Source organism: Barbus barbus, assembly GCF_936440315.1.
Source record: "Barbus barbus genome assembly, chromosome: 8".
Lineage (NCBI taxonomy): Eukaryota > Metazoa > Chordata > Actinopteri > Cypriniformes > Cyprinidae > Barbus > Barbus barbus.
In genome coordinates, this window is record NC_136736.1 from 5191647 (window position 1) to 5207369 (window position 15723).

The 15723-nt window shown below is 37.8% G+C and overlaps 1 protein-coding gene across 1 annotated transcript in view; it reads left to right on the forward strand.

Moving 5' to 3' along the window:
• LOC306873422 (VPS10 domain-containing receptor SorCS1-like) overlaps positions 1-15723 on the forward strand; it is a gene marked incomplete at both ends in the record, with an annotated part of 180977 nt that overhangs the window by 119713 nt on the left and 45541 nt on the right. Inside the window, 3 exons of the mRNA XM_079422691.1 lie at positions 5530-5688; positions 8805-8878; positions 15472-15536. Of these exons, the coding sequence (XP_079278817.1) occupies positions 5530-5688; positions 8805-8878; positions 15472-15536 (298 nt within the window). The remainder of the gene's footprint in view (positions 1-5529; positions 5689-8804; positions 8879-15471; positions 15537-15723) is intronic.

Genomic DNA, 15723 nt, shown 5'->3' on the forward strand with positions numbered 1-15723 from the left:
ATTGTTATTAATCAAAATGTCCAACATATACCTCATTAATGACTTGTCCAGCACGCATTAAACCAGTATGCCTTAACAATTCAGATAATTCCGTGGCCACAGTAACACTGAATTTATTAGGTAAATTAATGTTGACATTAGGTAAAATTAGCAATTTTAAATTTTGAGGTAACGCGATCTTTGGCAAATAATTTCAGACTTGAAAAATCGTCGTCATCACGAAAATACTCTTCAGTGGTTGGTTGGCTTCGTTCTGACTTGATGACGCTCCCAGGAAGTTGGTTTCAGTTTCTGAGGCTTTAGATGTTAAAGTTCTTTGGAAGTTTGAGTCTTGATCTCTTTTCACTGCTCGATCATGATGTTAAATGACTGAGAGCGCCGAGTGAGCTGAGTTTAAGCTTGAGCTTATAACTTTTCTTTTCAACAACCAACCAACTGAGTTACAGTTGGGTATCTGTCCTTAACGGGCCGATTTGGGATCCACCCACGAGCGGGTGACACAATCGGATTCTTCCTGCCCTGCACAGCTTCTTTCCGTGCATACATTATCTTGTTTAGTTATGTAATCACATGCAGTGACAATTATTGACAGCGGATTTCTATTCGTATTGTAATCATATAATTGATGAGAACAGACAATTTTCATCCACACCAGATTATTGCTGATGAAATCAGCTTTCATTACAAATCAAACATTAGGTATTTGGCATCCACACAAAATAAATATCTTAATTTTATGTACTACATGGGTTAATGCCTCGATTAAACGATCCTAAATTCTAAATAAATCACATCACGCATGTGAAACTGAACAACTATTGATCAGGAAAATCATACATCACAGGATTACAACAATACCATAAGTTCCCATAACACAGCAAGCTTATAAATGACATGAAAACAACCTTAATATATGTTGTAAATATATTGTATATATTGTTTTCGAGTATATTGCTTCAATAGCAGAAACTAGTTAATTTGTCCCTTTTAAAATACTTGAGCGAAAACATTGCGTCTCTTTGTCTGTCAGAGAGCAAAAAAAAGGCGCTTTCTTCTTTTGGGGAGAAACGCGAGGTCGCAGGAAGGTCACTTTCGTGGAGATCTGGTGTCTTGCTTAGTTCGGACGTCAGCTGTAAAACCATCTTCCCTGAAGATAACATCATTGAATTACTGCGTTAATGGTCAGGGAATCCGGGAGGGTTTGGGCTGGAGTTTCGCAAACTGACAAAGTCTTTGCCCTGGTCGACTTTATTTATAGTAAACCGCTTGACGGTGCTGTCCTTTAAAGATATCCAGATGTTCTTCTGAGATAAGAAGGTTCAGGGTAGGAGATCGGCCAGCCAGTCATATGCTGGGAGTGGGGCTTTGATTTCTGTTCAGGAATGTGTCGTCTTGAAATTAGGTGTGTGTGTGTGTGTGTGTGTTCCGACCAGGATCTACACACATTTAGGTGGAAAACACTTGTAATTTGTACTACTGTCAGTTAAAAATATATGAAAACAAACCTAGCATAGTACATTGTTGTATTTTTCTTGTTGTACCGATATCGTATTGAACCGTGACCCCTGAACCGAGGCACGTACCAAACTGTGACATCTGTGCACCATTACACCCCTAATGAATATACATTATCAGTCTGTCGCACTTTCAGCACCCAGCAAAAAGGTGAGACTTGGTACAATGAAAGCTTGCTGCCAATCCAACTCATCTCCAATTCATCTCCAACATCTCACTACATTGGAAAAACAATGGTGTAGGAGATACTTTGAAGCAATTTTGGTAGTATAAATAAATGATTACTAGAAATTTCATCGAATTAAACCTGAAATTGTGAAGTAGAAAGACTAAAATAGTAGTTTCATGTACTCCAATAATCTGTTTCATTTACCAAAAATCATTTACAAAAATCTTAATTTTTTAACAATGCAGCATATTGTAAAAATAGCAGCAATCAGATGTTAAAAGAAAATAAGGTGTTCATCAATAGCCCACCCCAAATAGCACCGCTGATTGGTTGGCATATGGGTCATGTTGGTTGAGTTGGCAGTGATGATTGATGAGCTGGTCTTCTGGGTTCCAGCCACTATGGTTAGCATTAGCATGTCCCGTTTGACGAATGGCCTGGCGAGCTATGCTGCCCTGCTCTACTTAATAATACTATTGCCCTGGAGAGCTGTGTCAAGAGCGCAATTGAAATGGAAACCGATTCTGAAGTGGACACTAACGGTTTTATGTGCCCTGAAAGAAACAGGACAGGTCCTTGAACAAGTTGCATTGACCCATATTACATCAGCAAGAGGATTATTGATCTGATAATATAATCGAAACTTGTGTCCATAAAGTTGCTATGAGAAGAGTTAAGATCCGGTCTGTTTAAAGTTTTACAAACCCAACGGAACAGACAAAAACGAGCCTAAAGCAGTTCAAGCGTTCAGTGATGGTGTAAACCGTGGACACTTCCAGCTCTCTGTCAATGACAAGGTTTCCAAACGGTTCAGCCTCGCTGATTCAATTATATTTGAGGCTGATTATATTTATTTATTTATTTTCGAAATTGGCACAAACTTAAGACTAGTGGCACACTAAAACAGAAAAGGAAAAAATAAAAAATAAAACTCTAGGGAAATTATAGATTTAACGGTCTAGCTGCGCTTTAGGGTGAGTTAAAGTGTGCACGCTCATGCCGTAATGAATTGCTCACTGGAGTGTGTTACAAGATTGACAGTGTTAAAGAAATTTATGTTTGTGATCCACTGTGATTATGATGAGATCAGACCAAGCAAATCAGGGATTGGAAATGAAGATATCACATTTAACACGAGCCGTGCTGCCACAACTTAAAAAGTGTTCATTAAGAATTAGGAACACGGTTTGTGAGTTCATCAAATTTATGAGCTTCCTGTCTTGTATGTGAAATACAAATTGAGATGCAGTGTTGATGTTTTTATTTATTGATTTATTTTAATTGTGAGTGACTTGTATTTGTTTTTCAGGAAACATTCCAGGTTCAATACACGTTAACCTCTGTATATGTATATAACCTCTGTATATAACCATGGTTCATATGTGTGTGTGTGTGTGTTTATATAACATATTTGTTGTATATAAAATTATAGATTTGAGTACACACATATTATGTAAACAATAACTTTTATTTTGGATGTGATTAATCGCGATTAATTGTTTGACAGCACTAATATATATATATATATATATATATATATACACACACACACACACAGAGAGAGAGAGAGAGAGAGAGAGAGGACATTTTCTCAGGACATTTTTGTAATTTATATTTATATTAAATTATATAAATATAATAATTAAATTTATTTTATATAAAGCATAATCATATATTAAATTAATACATTTTATATTTATGTTGTACTGTTTATCTATCCAAATGAATTAGTTTTCTTTTGGGGGTCCGGTGCCTTGCTCAAGGGTATCACCTCAGTTGTGGTATTGAGGGTGGAGAGAGTGTTGGTTATTCACTCCCCCCACCTACAATCCCTGCCTGACCTGAGACTCAAACCCACGACCTTCAGGTTACAAGTCCAACTCTCTATCCATTAGGCCACGACTACCCGTCAAATCCAGTTCTCAACTCCACAGGACCTCCAACCAACCACATCCACTGCTCTAACTCCCATCTTCTCCTTCTGTCCCCTCACCGAGGCAGAAGTATCCAAACTTCTCCTCTCCAGCCATCCTACAACATGTCCTCGCGACCCAATCCCCTCACACCTTCTCCAAACAATCTCTCCCACACTCTTACCGGCACTCACACACATTATCAACACATCTCTCCTCACAGGCATCTTCCCCACAGCATTCAAGCAGGCTTGAGTAACCCCACTGCTCAAAAAACCTACATTAAACACTTCTCTTTTAGAAAACTACAGACCTGTCTCTCTCCTTCCATTCGTAGGGAAAACACTCGAGTTGTCTTCAACCAGCTCTCACGGTTTATTTCACAGTAAAACAAACTGGATGCTAAACAGTCAGGTTTCAGGAGTGGCCATTCAACAGAGACTGCGCTACTCTCAGTCACTGAAGCCCTGCAAATTGCAAAGGCTGATTCCAAATCATCAGTCCTCATTCTGCTGGATCATTCTGCTGCTTTTGACACTGTCAATCATCAGATTCTCCTGTCTACCCTCTCATCACTGGGCATCACTGGGATTCCACTTCGCTGGTTTGAATCCTATCTCACCGGTAGATCTTTCAGGGTGGCTTGGGGAGGGGAGGTATCCAAACCACATTAACTGGTCACTGGAGTTCCTCGGGGATCGGTTCTTGGTCCCCTCCTCTTCTCCACATACACTACATCACTGGGTTCCATCATACATGCACATGGCTTCTCCTATCACTGCTACGCCGATGACCCAACGGTAGCTGCACGGATCCCAGGCTGCCTGGCAGACATCTCGGCATGGATGAAAGAACATCACCTACAGCTCAACCTGGCAAAGACGGAGCTTCTTGTCTTCCCTGCCTCTCCGACCCTACAGCATGACTTCACGATTCAGTTAGGCTCATCAATGATTACCCCATCAACTTTGGTCAGAAATCTTGGTGTAATCTTTGATGACCAGCTGACCTTCAAAGAGCACATTGCAAAGACTGCTCGATCCTGCAGGTTTGGACTACACAACATCAGAAAGATCAGGCCCTTTCTGACAAAGCATGCTGCACAACTTCTTGTCCAGGCCCTTGTCATTTCTAGACTGGACTACTGCAATGCTCTTCTGGCTGGTCTGCCATCAAACACAATCAAACCTCTACAAATGATTCAGAATGCAGCGGCATGACTGATCTTCAACGAGCCCAAAAGAGCGCATGTTACACCTCTCTTCATCTCCTTGCACTGGCTACCAGTGGCAGCTCGCATCAAGTACAAGACACTGATGCTTGCATACAGAACTACCACAGGCTCAGCACCCTCCTACTTCCACTCACAATTACGAACCTACATCCCTTCCAGAAGTCTGAGATCTGCTAGTGAGCGACGCCTTATGGTACCATCACAGGGAGGCTCAAAATCACTCTCCAGAACATTCTCGTTCACATTCCTGGCTGGTGGAATAATCTTCCCACCCCTATCCGGAATGCTGGATCCCTGTCAATCTTCAAGCAACAACTGAAAACTCATCTCTTTCGGTAGTACTTGACTTCATCCTAAACTCAAAAAAAAAAAAAAAAACTCTTTCCCTCTATCTTTCTCTCCCTCCCTTACTAGCTTGTACATATTTGAACAATGACTGAGACTTGGTGTTACGAGCACTTCCTCTGTCTGATTGGCTCTTCAAGATGAATCGCTTTTTGTATTCCCCAATTGTAAGTCGCTTTGGATAAAAGTGTGTGCCAAATGACTAAATGTAAATGTAAATTATATATATATAATTCGGGCAGTCGTGACCAAATATATATATACAGTATATATATATCTCCACCAGTCTTGTTATTGCAGTCTCTCAGCGAAGACACTCTGCAGAGACTAAAAATCTGTTTTCTCTGTTTCAGATCATGCTACTGACAGATCCAGAGGTAGAGAGCAGTTTGCTCATCAGCTCAGATGAAGGCGCCACCTATCAAAAATATCGCCTCAACTTCTATATCCTCAGCCTGCTGTTTCACCCTGAGCAGGAGGACTGGATCCTTGCCTATGGCCATGACCAGAAGGTGCAGAATTATTTCAGCTAAATCATTCCAGAAAATAGCAAACAACATCTAATAATGGCACAAAGCTTTCAGCAAGGCACCGTTTGTGCGGTTCTCTAATTGTCAAGCTGTTTTTATTGCCAAATATAACCAAAGCCAAAGGAAAAACAAATTTATAGTATTTTCCTTCTTGATAAAGAACATTCTAGACACAAATTGCAAAGCAAGATGTAACAATAATGAAAGTATGCGTGCAAATGGATGGTAATCTGTATTTAGGCTTGAAATATGTCCTTAGAAGGCAATTATCAGTGCAAGAGGAAATACGTCTTAAAGAGACAATATCAGTGAGCTTAAAGTTGGCAATTAAAGCAATTTATGGATCCCCAGTCGCTAGGAATTATCATTAATTATATGGTTTCGAGCTCATGGTCTAGGGCTAATAAATTATGATTTTTTTTTTTATTCTTCTGAAAAGATTGTTTAAGCATCAGATTTAATCATATAAAAAGATAATTTAAGCAGTCAAGATTTGTTTTATATTTATTTATTTATTTATTTTCCTGATGCAGCTGATTAATCATATTATTTCCTTCCCTCTTTAATTTTGGATTAGATCCATTCCTGAATTGATTAGATTTTTTTCTACACTTTGATGGGGATTTAAATTATATAACACATTTTTCTTCCCCAAATGTATATTCAAAAAGTAAGATTTTCTTTTCAAGCATGTAAAAAACAAGTACAAATTTAATCAACAAAACTTTTCACAGTGACATGCAATATGTCAAATAATAATAGTTTCTAGTCTCAAGCGATGGTGTTAAACAGCATTGACTTCAATTTTGACAAATCAATATTGATTTCATCCTTGAAGGAGGGCCACTGACAATGAATTACAATTAAATGAACATAATCAAAAAGAATTATCAGCCAATTGATGGCTAATAGTTGACTGTTTGCACAATGTGCATGACTAGCCACGGCTGAAAGCCGCAAAAGCAAACAGCATAAAAAGAAAACAATCACTAGTGTAATTAAACCCTATCCAAATCTATGCCACAAATAAATGCATAATTTATTAGTGTTGACAGTTTTGCTGCCGTGGTGTCATTGACAAGGTTCCTGAATCTGTTGAGTTTTTTTTTTTTTTATGATGACAGTAAACAGAGGAAATAAGCTAAAATGAAAAGCTCAGTAACCTTCAACACTTGTGTGCCTCCCTGCTGAAAAAAAAAATGCTTAAAACAAGACGATGCTGGTGTTAAACCAACTGAGCGGCAATTTGACCAGGGTGGGAGACCAGTTTGAACCAGCTAAAACCAGTTTAGGCCTCTTTAAGAAGTTGTTTTCAGCAGGGCTGTACTCTTTGCTTCTGTCTGATTTGGTTTAGTTTTGATACAGTTTGATTTGTTCTGTTGGTTTCCCATAAGTCTGTGTTTAAATATGACCGAGCTCCATCCACCCACATTCAGGATGTTATATTGGATATGAGATTGTGATATCACAGCTCCCAACTGATGCAAATACAAGTGCTGCATTGAAACCCCCCTACTGTTTTAGAAATGTCTCGCAAAACCTGGCAAAAAATATGCTGCTTTGTGTAAGGCAAGTGAAGTTTCACACCTAGGGAAAACTTTTACTCAGCACTTTAACAAATGTCACATTTCATTCCAAAGTGCTGTAAGTACCAGTGTGACATATTTATTTTGTTTGCCATTTATATAAAATGATTTTTCCCAAAGAACTGTGCACATAAATAGGATGCTTACTGCCATACTGAGAAAAATATGTGAGTCATTTGTACGCCGCTTTTAGTGAATGTATGATCTCAGTGTTTGTTCTCTCGCTGATTGCCAATTTTCCACTGAAATTATACTAATTTTGAAATGATCATTTTAAGATTTTATTTTATTCTGTGCTTTATTGGAAAGTCATTCATAATTTAATTTGCTCGGTTCCAAAACCTAGTTAGCTCTCTACGTAGGTAGCATTTTAAGTCTTCTTAGGCACGCTTCTGATGCAAATCTGTTCCCAATGTGTGACGCTTCTAAGATACAATTTTAATGCAGAATCACATATACCCTACTAAAAAAATCCATTCAAAAGTTCAGAGTTTGTAAGAGTTTTAGGAAATATATTAGGAATGTATATTAGGAAGAATTATCACAACTAATTGCACTAAAATGGTCAAATCACATAAAAAAATGCTATTTTTAGCACATATTCACTTAAACACAGTTGGTTATGTCTTAAATGAATGTAAACAATTGGAAGAAAATCAGATATGTATCAGTATATTAAATCCGTGCATTAGGTCTTAGAGTGACAGCAGCCTACAAATCCTGCTGCTCTCTGTGGAATTGATGTGAACCAAAGAAGAAAAGAAAAACAGAAATTCTCTCACTGCACTTGAATGAACAACCTTTGCAGCTTTAATACAAATACAATTAATAATTTAATTTAAATACAAATTATAATACAGTGAAGATTGTGCAGTGTATTATTTTTACATTTTATTATTTAAATATAGTTCGCAGATAGGGAGAACACCAAAATTTTACACCATATAGGATTTTTATGGATTTTTGATGCCAGTCTTAGAAGGATAGATTTGTAAATAGAGAGTAATATGTGAATTGCTTGATAATTTTTTTTATGACAGATGTCTGTGATAAAACATGGTCAAAGTTAATAAACTTGAGGTGAAATATATAGAGCGAATATATGATTGTATTGTTTACTTTATAGCTGATTTTGAATGTGGAAGAGCAGTGAAGTCATGCAAACGTGCACAATGTAGTACTACCGCATGTCTGCGGTAAGCTAAAAGCAAAATGTCAAAGAAAATGCTATTTGTGTGGTGCATAGAGTTGCTGTAGATCATTGCAAAATTAGGTTTCATAGTGGTTCATAATTTCATAATGTGGCATTTGAAGAAAGACAGCTGCCTAGGCAGTGAGGCAGTTCACTAGTTTTTGGAACATAGCTAATGATAAGAATCAAGTAAACAAAATTTACCTAAACAACACCTATAGGCAGAAGATGTGCAATTAAATTATAGCATCATATTACACCATCAGAAGAGACAGGAATCTTCATAGAACCTCTTTGCTAACACAATTTTTTGTCTTCAGCTCTACAGCTCTGTTGAGTTTGGCCGTCGATGGCAGCTCGTTCACGAACGGGTGGCGCCCAATCGATTCTACTGGTAAGCTCTCTGTGTGATTTCTTCTGCTGCATGTGGAACATCAGTTATTTGAGCTCCTGCATTCTGTGCTTGATAAAAGAATAAACCAAAGAACACGGACTGTTGTTCAATCCTGATGTGATCTTCCCCACTGTGCTCCACCACCAACACTACCTCGAGGTTTAGGTCCAAAGCTTAGAAGCTCTTTAATGAATGTTGTCATTAGACCTTGTTTCTGAGTCGGAGTCTGCATTTGCAATGTTGCAAATGATTTAGTCATTAAGAAAGCTTATTCAACTTGATCAGGATGGCTAATAGATGTCTAGACTGTGGTGATTAAAGAGACCTGTTGAGGAATAAATTCTAAATTCGATTCGATTTTATGTTTATCGCTGGTCTCAAGTGGACAAGCTGGAATGAACTGAAAGGTATTGTGGTATATATATATATATATATATATACACACACACACATACATATATATATATACACACACACATACATATATATATATATACATATATATATATATTTACATTTATTCATTTAGCCGACGCTTTTATCCAAAGCGACTTACAATTGCTATGTATGTCAGAGGTCGCACGCCTCTGGAGCAACTAGGGGTTAAGTGTCTTGCTCAGGGACACATTGGTGTCTCACAGTGGATTCGAACCCGGGTCTCTCACACCAAAGGAATGTGTCTTATCCACTGCGCCATCACCACCCTCCACCACCCTATATATATATATATATACATACACACATACATATATATATATATATATATATATACAGTGCCTTGCAAAAGTAATTAGATTAGATTAGATTAGATTCATTATTGTCATTTATGCAGAGTACAAGTACAGAGCTAATGAAATGCATACATTTTTTCAGAATACATTTTTTTCATGTTTATGTTGCTGCCTTATGTTAAACTATTACTTTTTTCCACATCAATCTACACTCCATACAGTATAATGGTAAAGAAAAAAAAAAAAAAAGTTTTTTTAACATATTTGCACATTTATTAAAAATAAAAAAAACTTAAATGATTCCATTGCATAAGTACTCGTACCCTTATCTTGGACAGTTGGAATTTAGCTCAGGAGCATTCATATTGCTTGTAGGTGTTACTAGACTTTGAGTGAAGGTAACCTGTGGCAAATTCAATTGAATGGGTATAATTTGGAAAGGCACACACGTCTTAATTAAAGGTCCAACAGCTAATAATGCATATCAGAGCAAAAACCAAGCCCTGGGGTCAAAAGAACAGTGTGTAGAGCTCAGAAACAGGTTTGCGTCAAGCCACACATCTGGGGAAGAGTTCAGAAAAAAAAAAATCTGCTTCATTGAAGGGTCACAGAAGCATGTAGTCTCTGTTACCCTTAATGGAAGAAGTTTGAAACAACCAGGATTCTTCTTAGAGCTGGCCTCCTGGCCAAACTGAGAAATGTATGGAGATGGGCTTTGGTTAGAGTGGTGACCAAGAACCTGATGGTCATTCTAGTTGAGCTCCATGATCATATGTGGAGATAGGAGAAATCTACAGAATGACAAACATCACTGCAACACTCCACCAATCTGGGCTTTATGGCGGTGTCGCCAAACTTAATCCTCTCCTCAGTGAAGACAAAATAAAACACACTTGGAATTTACAAAAAAAGCATCTAAAGGACCCTCAGACTCTGAGAAACAAGATTCTCTGGTCTCATGAACCTCAATTCTAAGCATTATGTTTGAAGGGAACCAGCTCTGCTCATCACCTGCAGAGTACCATCCCAAAAGTAAAGTGTGCTGGTACCAGCCTCATGCTATGGGGCTGTTTTTCAGCAGCAGGGACTGAGGGACTCATCAGAATAGAAGAAAAGATCAATGCACCAAAATATTGAAATAGCCTTAATGAAAACCCAGTCCAGACCATTCAGAACCTCAGACTGGGCAGAAGGTTTACCTTCCAACAGGACAGTGGCCCTAAGCACACAGCAAGAGTGGCTTATACACAACGCTGTGAATGTCTTTGGGTTCAAGTCCAGGCTGTAGCTGGGCCAATCAATGAAATATTTCTGGAGAAACCTGAAAATGTGCATCTGCCCCATCCAGCCTGAAAGAGCTTGAGAGGTGAAGAGGTGAGGAGACAAAGAGCAAATAATTGCCAAATGTTGATAAGCAAAGCTTGTCGCATCAAACAAAAAATACTTGAGGCTGTAAAGGTACTTCAGCTAAATATTTAGTATGAATATTTGTGTATGAATATTTGGGTATGAATACTTATGCAATGTACTTATTTGAATTTTTTATTTTTAATAAATTTACAAAATTGTGACATTTCTGTTTTTGCTTTGTCAATATGGTGTATGGAGTGCAGATTGATGTTGGGGAAAAAGTAACTTAAAGCAGTTCAACATAAGTCAGCAACTTAACAAAATGTGAAAAAAATTAAGGGGTATGAATACTTTCACAAGGCACTGTACGTGTGTGTATATATATATATATATATATATATATACACACACACACACACACACACACACACACACACACACACACACACACACACACACATATATGTGTGTATACATGCACATATACACACATATACATTGAACAAAATTATAAACGCAACACTTGTTTTTGCCACCATTTTTCGTGGGCTGAACTCAAAGATCTAAGATTTTTTCTATGTACACAAAAGGCCTATTTCTCTCAAATATTGTTCACAAATATGTGTAAATCTATGTTAGTGAGTACTTCTCCTTTGTCGAGATAATCCATCCACCTCACAGGTGTGGAATATCAACATGCTGATTAGACAGCATGGTTATTGCACAGGTGTGCCTTAGGCTGGCCACAATGAAAGGCCACTCTAAAATGTGCAGTTTTACTGTATTGGGGGGGTCCTAAAACCAGTCAGTATCTGGTGTGACCACCATTTTCCTCACGCAGTGCAACACATCTCCTTCGCATAGAGTTGATCAGGTTGTCCACTCCTCTTCAATGGCTGTGCGAAGTTGCTGGATATTGTCAGGAACTGGAACACGCTGTCGTATACGCCGATCCAGAGCATCCCAAACATGCTCAATGGGTGACATATCCGGTGAGTATGCTGGCCATGCAAGAACTGGGATGTTTTCAGCTTCCAGGAATTGTGTACAGATCCTTGCAACATGGGGCCGTGCATTATCATGCTGCAACATGAGGTGATGGTCGTGAATGAATGGCACAACAATGGGCCTCAGGATCTCGCCACGGTATCTCTGTGCATTCAAAATGCCATCAATAAAATGCACCTGTGTTCGTTGTCCATAACATACGCCTGCCCATACCATAACCCCACCGCCACCATGGGCCACTCGACGATATATATACACTCACCGGCCACTTTATTAGGTACACCTGTTCAATTGATTGACAAACTGTCACAAATTGCTAATCAGCCAATCACATGGCAGCAACTCAATGCATTTAGGCATCTAGATGTGGTGAAGACGACTTGCTGAAGTTCAAACCGAGCATCAGAATGGGGAAGAAAGGGGATTTAAGTGACTTTGAAAGTGGAATGGTTGTTGGTGCCAGACGGGTTGGTCTGAGTATTTCAATAATCTGCTGATCTACTGGGATTTTCACGCACAACCATCTCTAGTGTTTACAGAGAATGGTCCAAAAAAGAGAAAATATCCAGTGAGCGGCAGTTGTGTGGGGACGAAAATGCCTTGTTGATGTCAGAGGTCAGAGGAGAATATGCAGACTGTTTATAGATGATAGAAAGTCAACAGTAATTCAAATAACCACTTGTTATAACCAAGGTATGCAGAATACCATATCTGAATGCACAACACGTCAAACCCTGAAGCAGATGGGCTACAGCAGCAGAAGACCACACCGGGTGCCACTCCTGTCAGCTAAGAACAGGAAACGGAGGCTACAATTCGCACAGGCTCACCAAAATTGGACAATAGAAGATTGGAATGTGTGTGTGTTTTCATCAATCTTGATTTCATCCATATCCATTGTGACACCGATAAAAATATTACATAATTATTTAAAAATATACATATATTAAAAAGCAATATTTGTATACAATTTTAAAAAGCTATATTTGTATAAAAATGTATGCTACATTTGTGTTAAGAAACACAATATTCATAGTGTATCCACAAAGTGTGAAGGAAAAAAATTTTGCTCCATGTCTCAAGAATCAATGAGTCATGTTGCATTCAATTTGTGGCAATACAATACGTCACAATACAATTGAAATTCTGAACTGGTTGGTCAGTTCTTTCATTGATCATGTCTGTATTTTTCCATCCAAATTCTAGTCATTTAGTACCAGGATTTAGTTTTTTGAGGACATTTTAGTGTGAGATTTTTACATAAGCACCGTCAAAGTGGGAAAGAGCGAAGACATCAGAGAGTCAGCCTGGAGTACCGTTATTTTTAGGCTGGTAATGATCTATCCTCACAAGTTCCCCTCTATGAACTCTCACATATGGAGTCTTATTATCTGAAGTGAGATGAGACATATAACCCTTACAAATGTGTAGCTATTGACTATGTGAAATTAGATTGTCACTTTTGATGAGATACACCACCATAGTCGCAGCCAGTATATGAGATGATTGAAGAAATGGAGCTTTGAATGGATGAAATGGGCTTTTGTATCTGTCAGCGCTTCAAAAGCAAATCAGATCTGATGCAGCTCATTTCTGGCCTAATACCCACAAAGATTTAAAGTCTTGGTGAAACTGAATGGGTCAGAACTCATTTACCTTTACAACTGATCTGAAATCGAAACCTAGTCAATTTTCTTTGAAATTGAACTGTTATTGTGAGTAAAGGAGTAAGTAATAATCTTGGGTGTAAATCAAGTAAAACTAAATTAGCACTGATAAACATTATATGCCAGCATTGCTTGATTATAATGCACTTCTTGTTTGCTATGGGTTAACTATACCATGAAAATATTATCTTTAGTAAATAAGCGATATAATAAACCTAAATTGAATGTAAAGGGAGAGTGTAGTACTGAAAAGAATGACGATCAATTTAAACGCACAACGTACGCTTAGAGTGCGACAGTTGGGTTCCCAAAAGTTAAAATCCCATTTATTTTCTCCATACAGGAATTGATTTTGAATTATAATTTACAAACCTTTACAGATAGACCTGAGCTACAAGGCAGTTAATCAGTCATCAGCCTTATTGTATTATTATAATTTTTTAAAATAATAATTCATGCTCAACTGCAGAGTTCCTGGTGAAAACTACATTACCCATGATTCTGCAGAGAAATCTCCAGGAGTCATAGTCAGTTGCACCAAAATAACTCTTTAGCTCTGTAAATGACTATTTTTCACTAAAAATATATACGTATTTGAGTGCATAATTTGCCTATTGTTCATAAAATATGATCAACAAATTTAAATCCATAGTTTTATATTTCTCATAATTTTTTATTCGATTATGCCATTTACAATGTGTCATGGGTAATTAATTCCTTCATTAAAGCCGTTAAGTACAAGTCTTGTACCCTTGTCTTTTTGTCAAGTTTTCAAATATGTTTTTGCTTCAAATCAGCATTTTTAATGTTATGATTCTCCTCATAGCTGGTTGGTTCATGACTTGATGAACTTGATGAATACTTGATTCTTCTGGGTCAGTTGTGGCATAGATTGTTATCGTACCTCTTATATAACACCACAGCCTCGTTCTCACGTTTCATACAAATACAAGTGATGCCAGTTTATGTCTAAGTTATTTATTGTAATGCAAATTACCTTAGAAGAGTTCAATATTAATATTACTGTAATATCTCGGGTGATTGTTTGTACATTGTAATGGTCCTTTGTTCTTAGCGGAAGCTATAATATATACAGCTATGATTATAAAATCAATATCATGTCCATCCATTTATTTATTTATTTATTTAAGTAGCTGTGTAATAACTGGGTCAGCTCACAATAATTATATTTTTTGCAAAATAAACCTCTTCATTCTATGGATTGCGGGTCAAACTCGAAATACAGTGTGCGAAAGGGGTGTAACTGTTTATTGAATTCACCGCTCTGCCTTTAAAATATTAAAGCTGATCCCAGAGCACACCAAGGGATGCTATATTTGTGAAAGCATCAATACTTCCAATAAGTGTCATGATAAAGTCTTGAGATAGTCTGCTTCTACCTTTGTGTGTTCCTCTCTGGAGCAGCTCTCTCTGATTTTTCAGTCTCGAATAAATATTTCATGCAACAATGATTTTTTTCCACACTAAAAAGACTGAGAGAGCTGTGTGTGCTGCCTGTGGGTGTTCTTGGGAAGCAAATGAGAAGGGCTTACTTTTAATGATGTCAGGATATGCTCCTTGCTTCTGTCAGAAAGCACAGATAGATGGAGATGGAAATGGAGGCTTAACAGGATAGGGTGTTCTGATGGTACTTTCTCGACTTAACCGGTTAAGTCGCATTGCTCCTTTGGGAGGCTAACATGGATCTTTTAGCCGACACAAAAAAAGCCAATGCCCTTATTTTGACCCATCTGTTGTTGTATGGAAACACAAAGGATTTTCATTTTCCAAAGCTCAATTTATAAAACACTGTTTTTATTTATTTTGGGCTCTCCAGGTCTAAACTGGGCCTTGATAAAGAGCCGGGCCTGATTCACCTTGAGACCAGCATCTCAGAAACCCGTAAGTCTGAATGGCGTCCCTGGACGTGCTTTGATTACATTTCAGGAAGCAATAATTCAAATATGGCACAAGGCAACACTTAGAGGGTTCAAAACAAGCTTCACATTAAAATGCAAAACAGACAGTTCTGCACCAGCAAATAAATCTTTCCGTATTTGTAATTGTAATTAACATTTATGAAGAAACA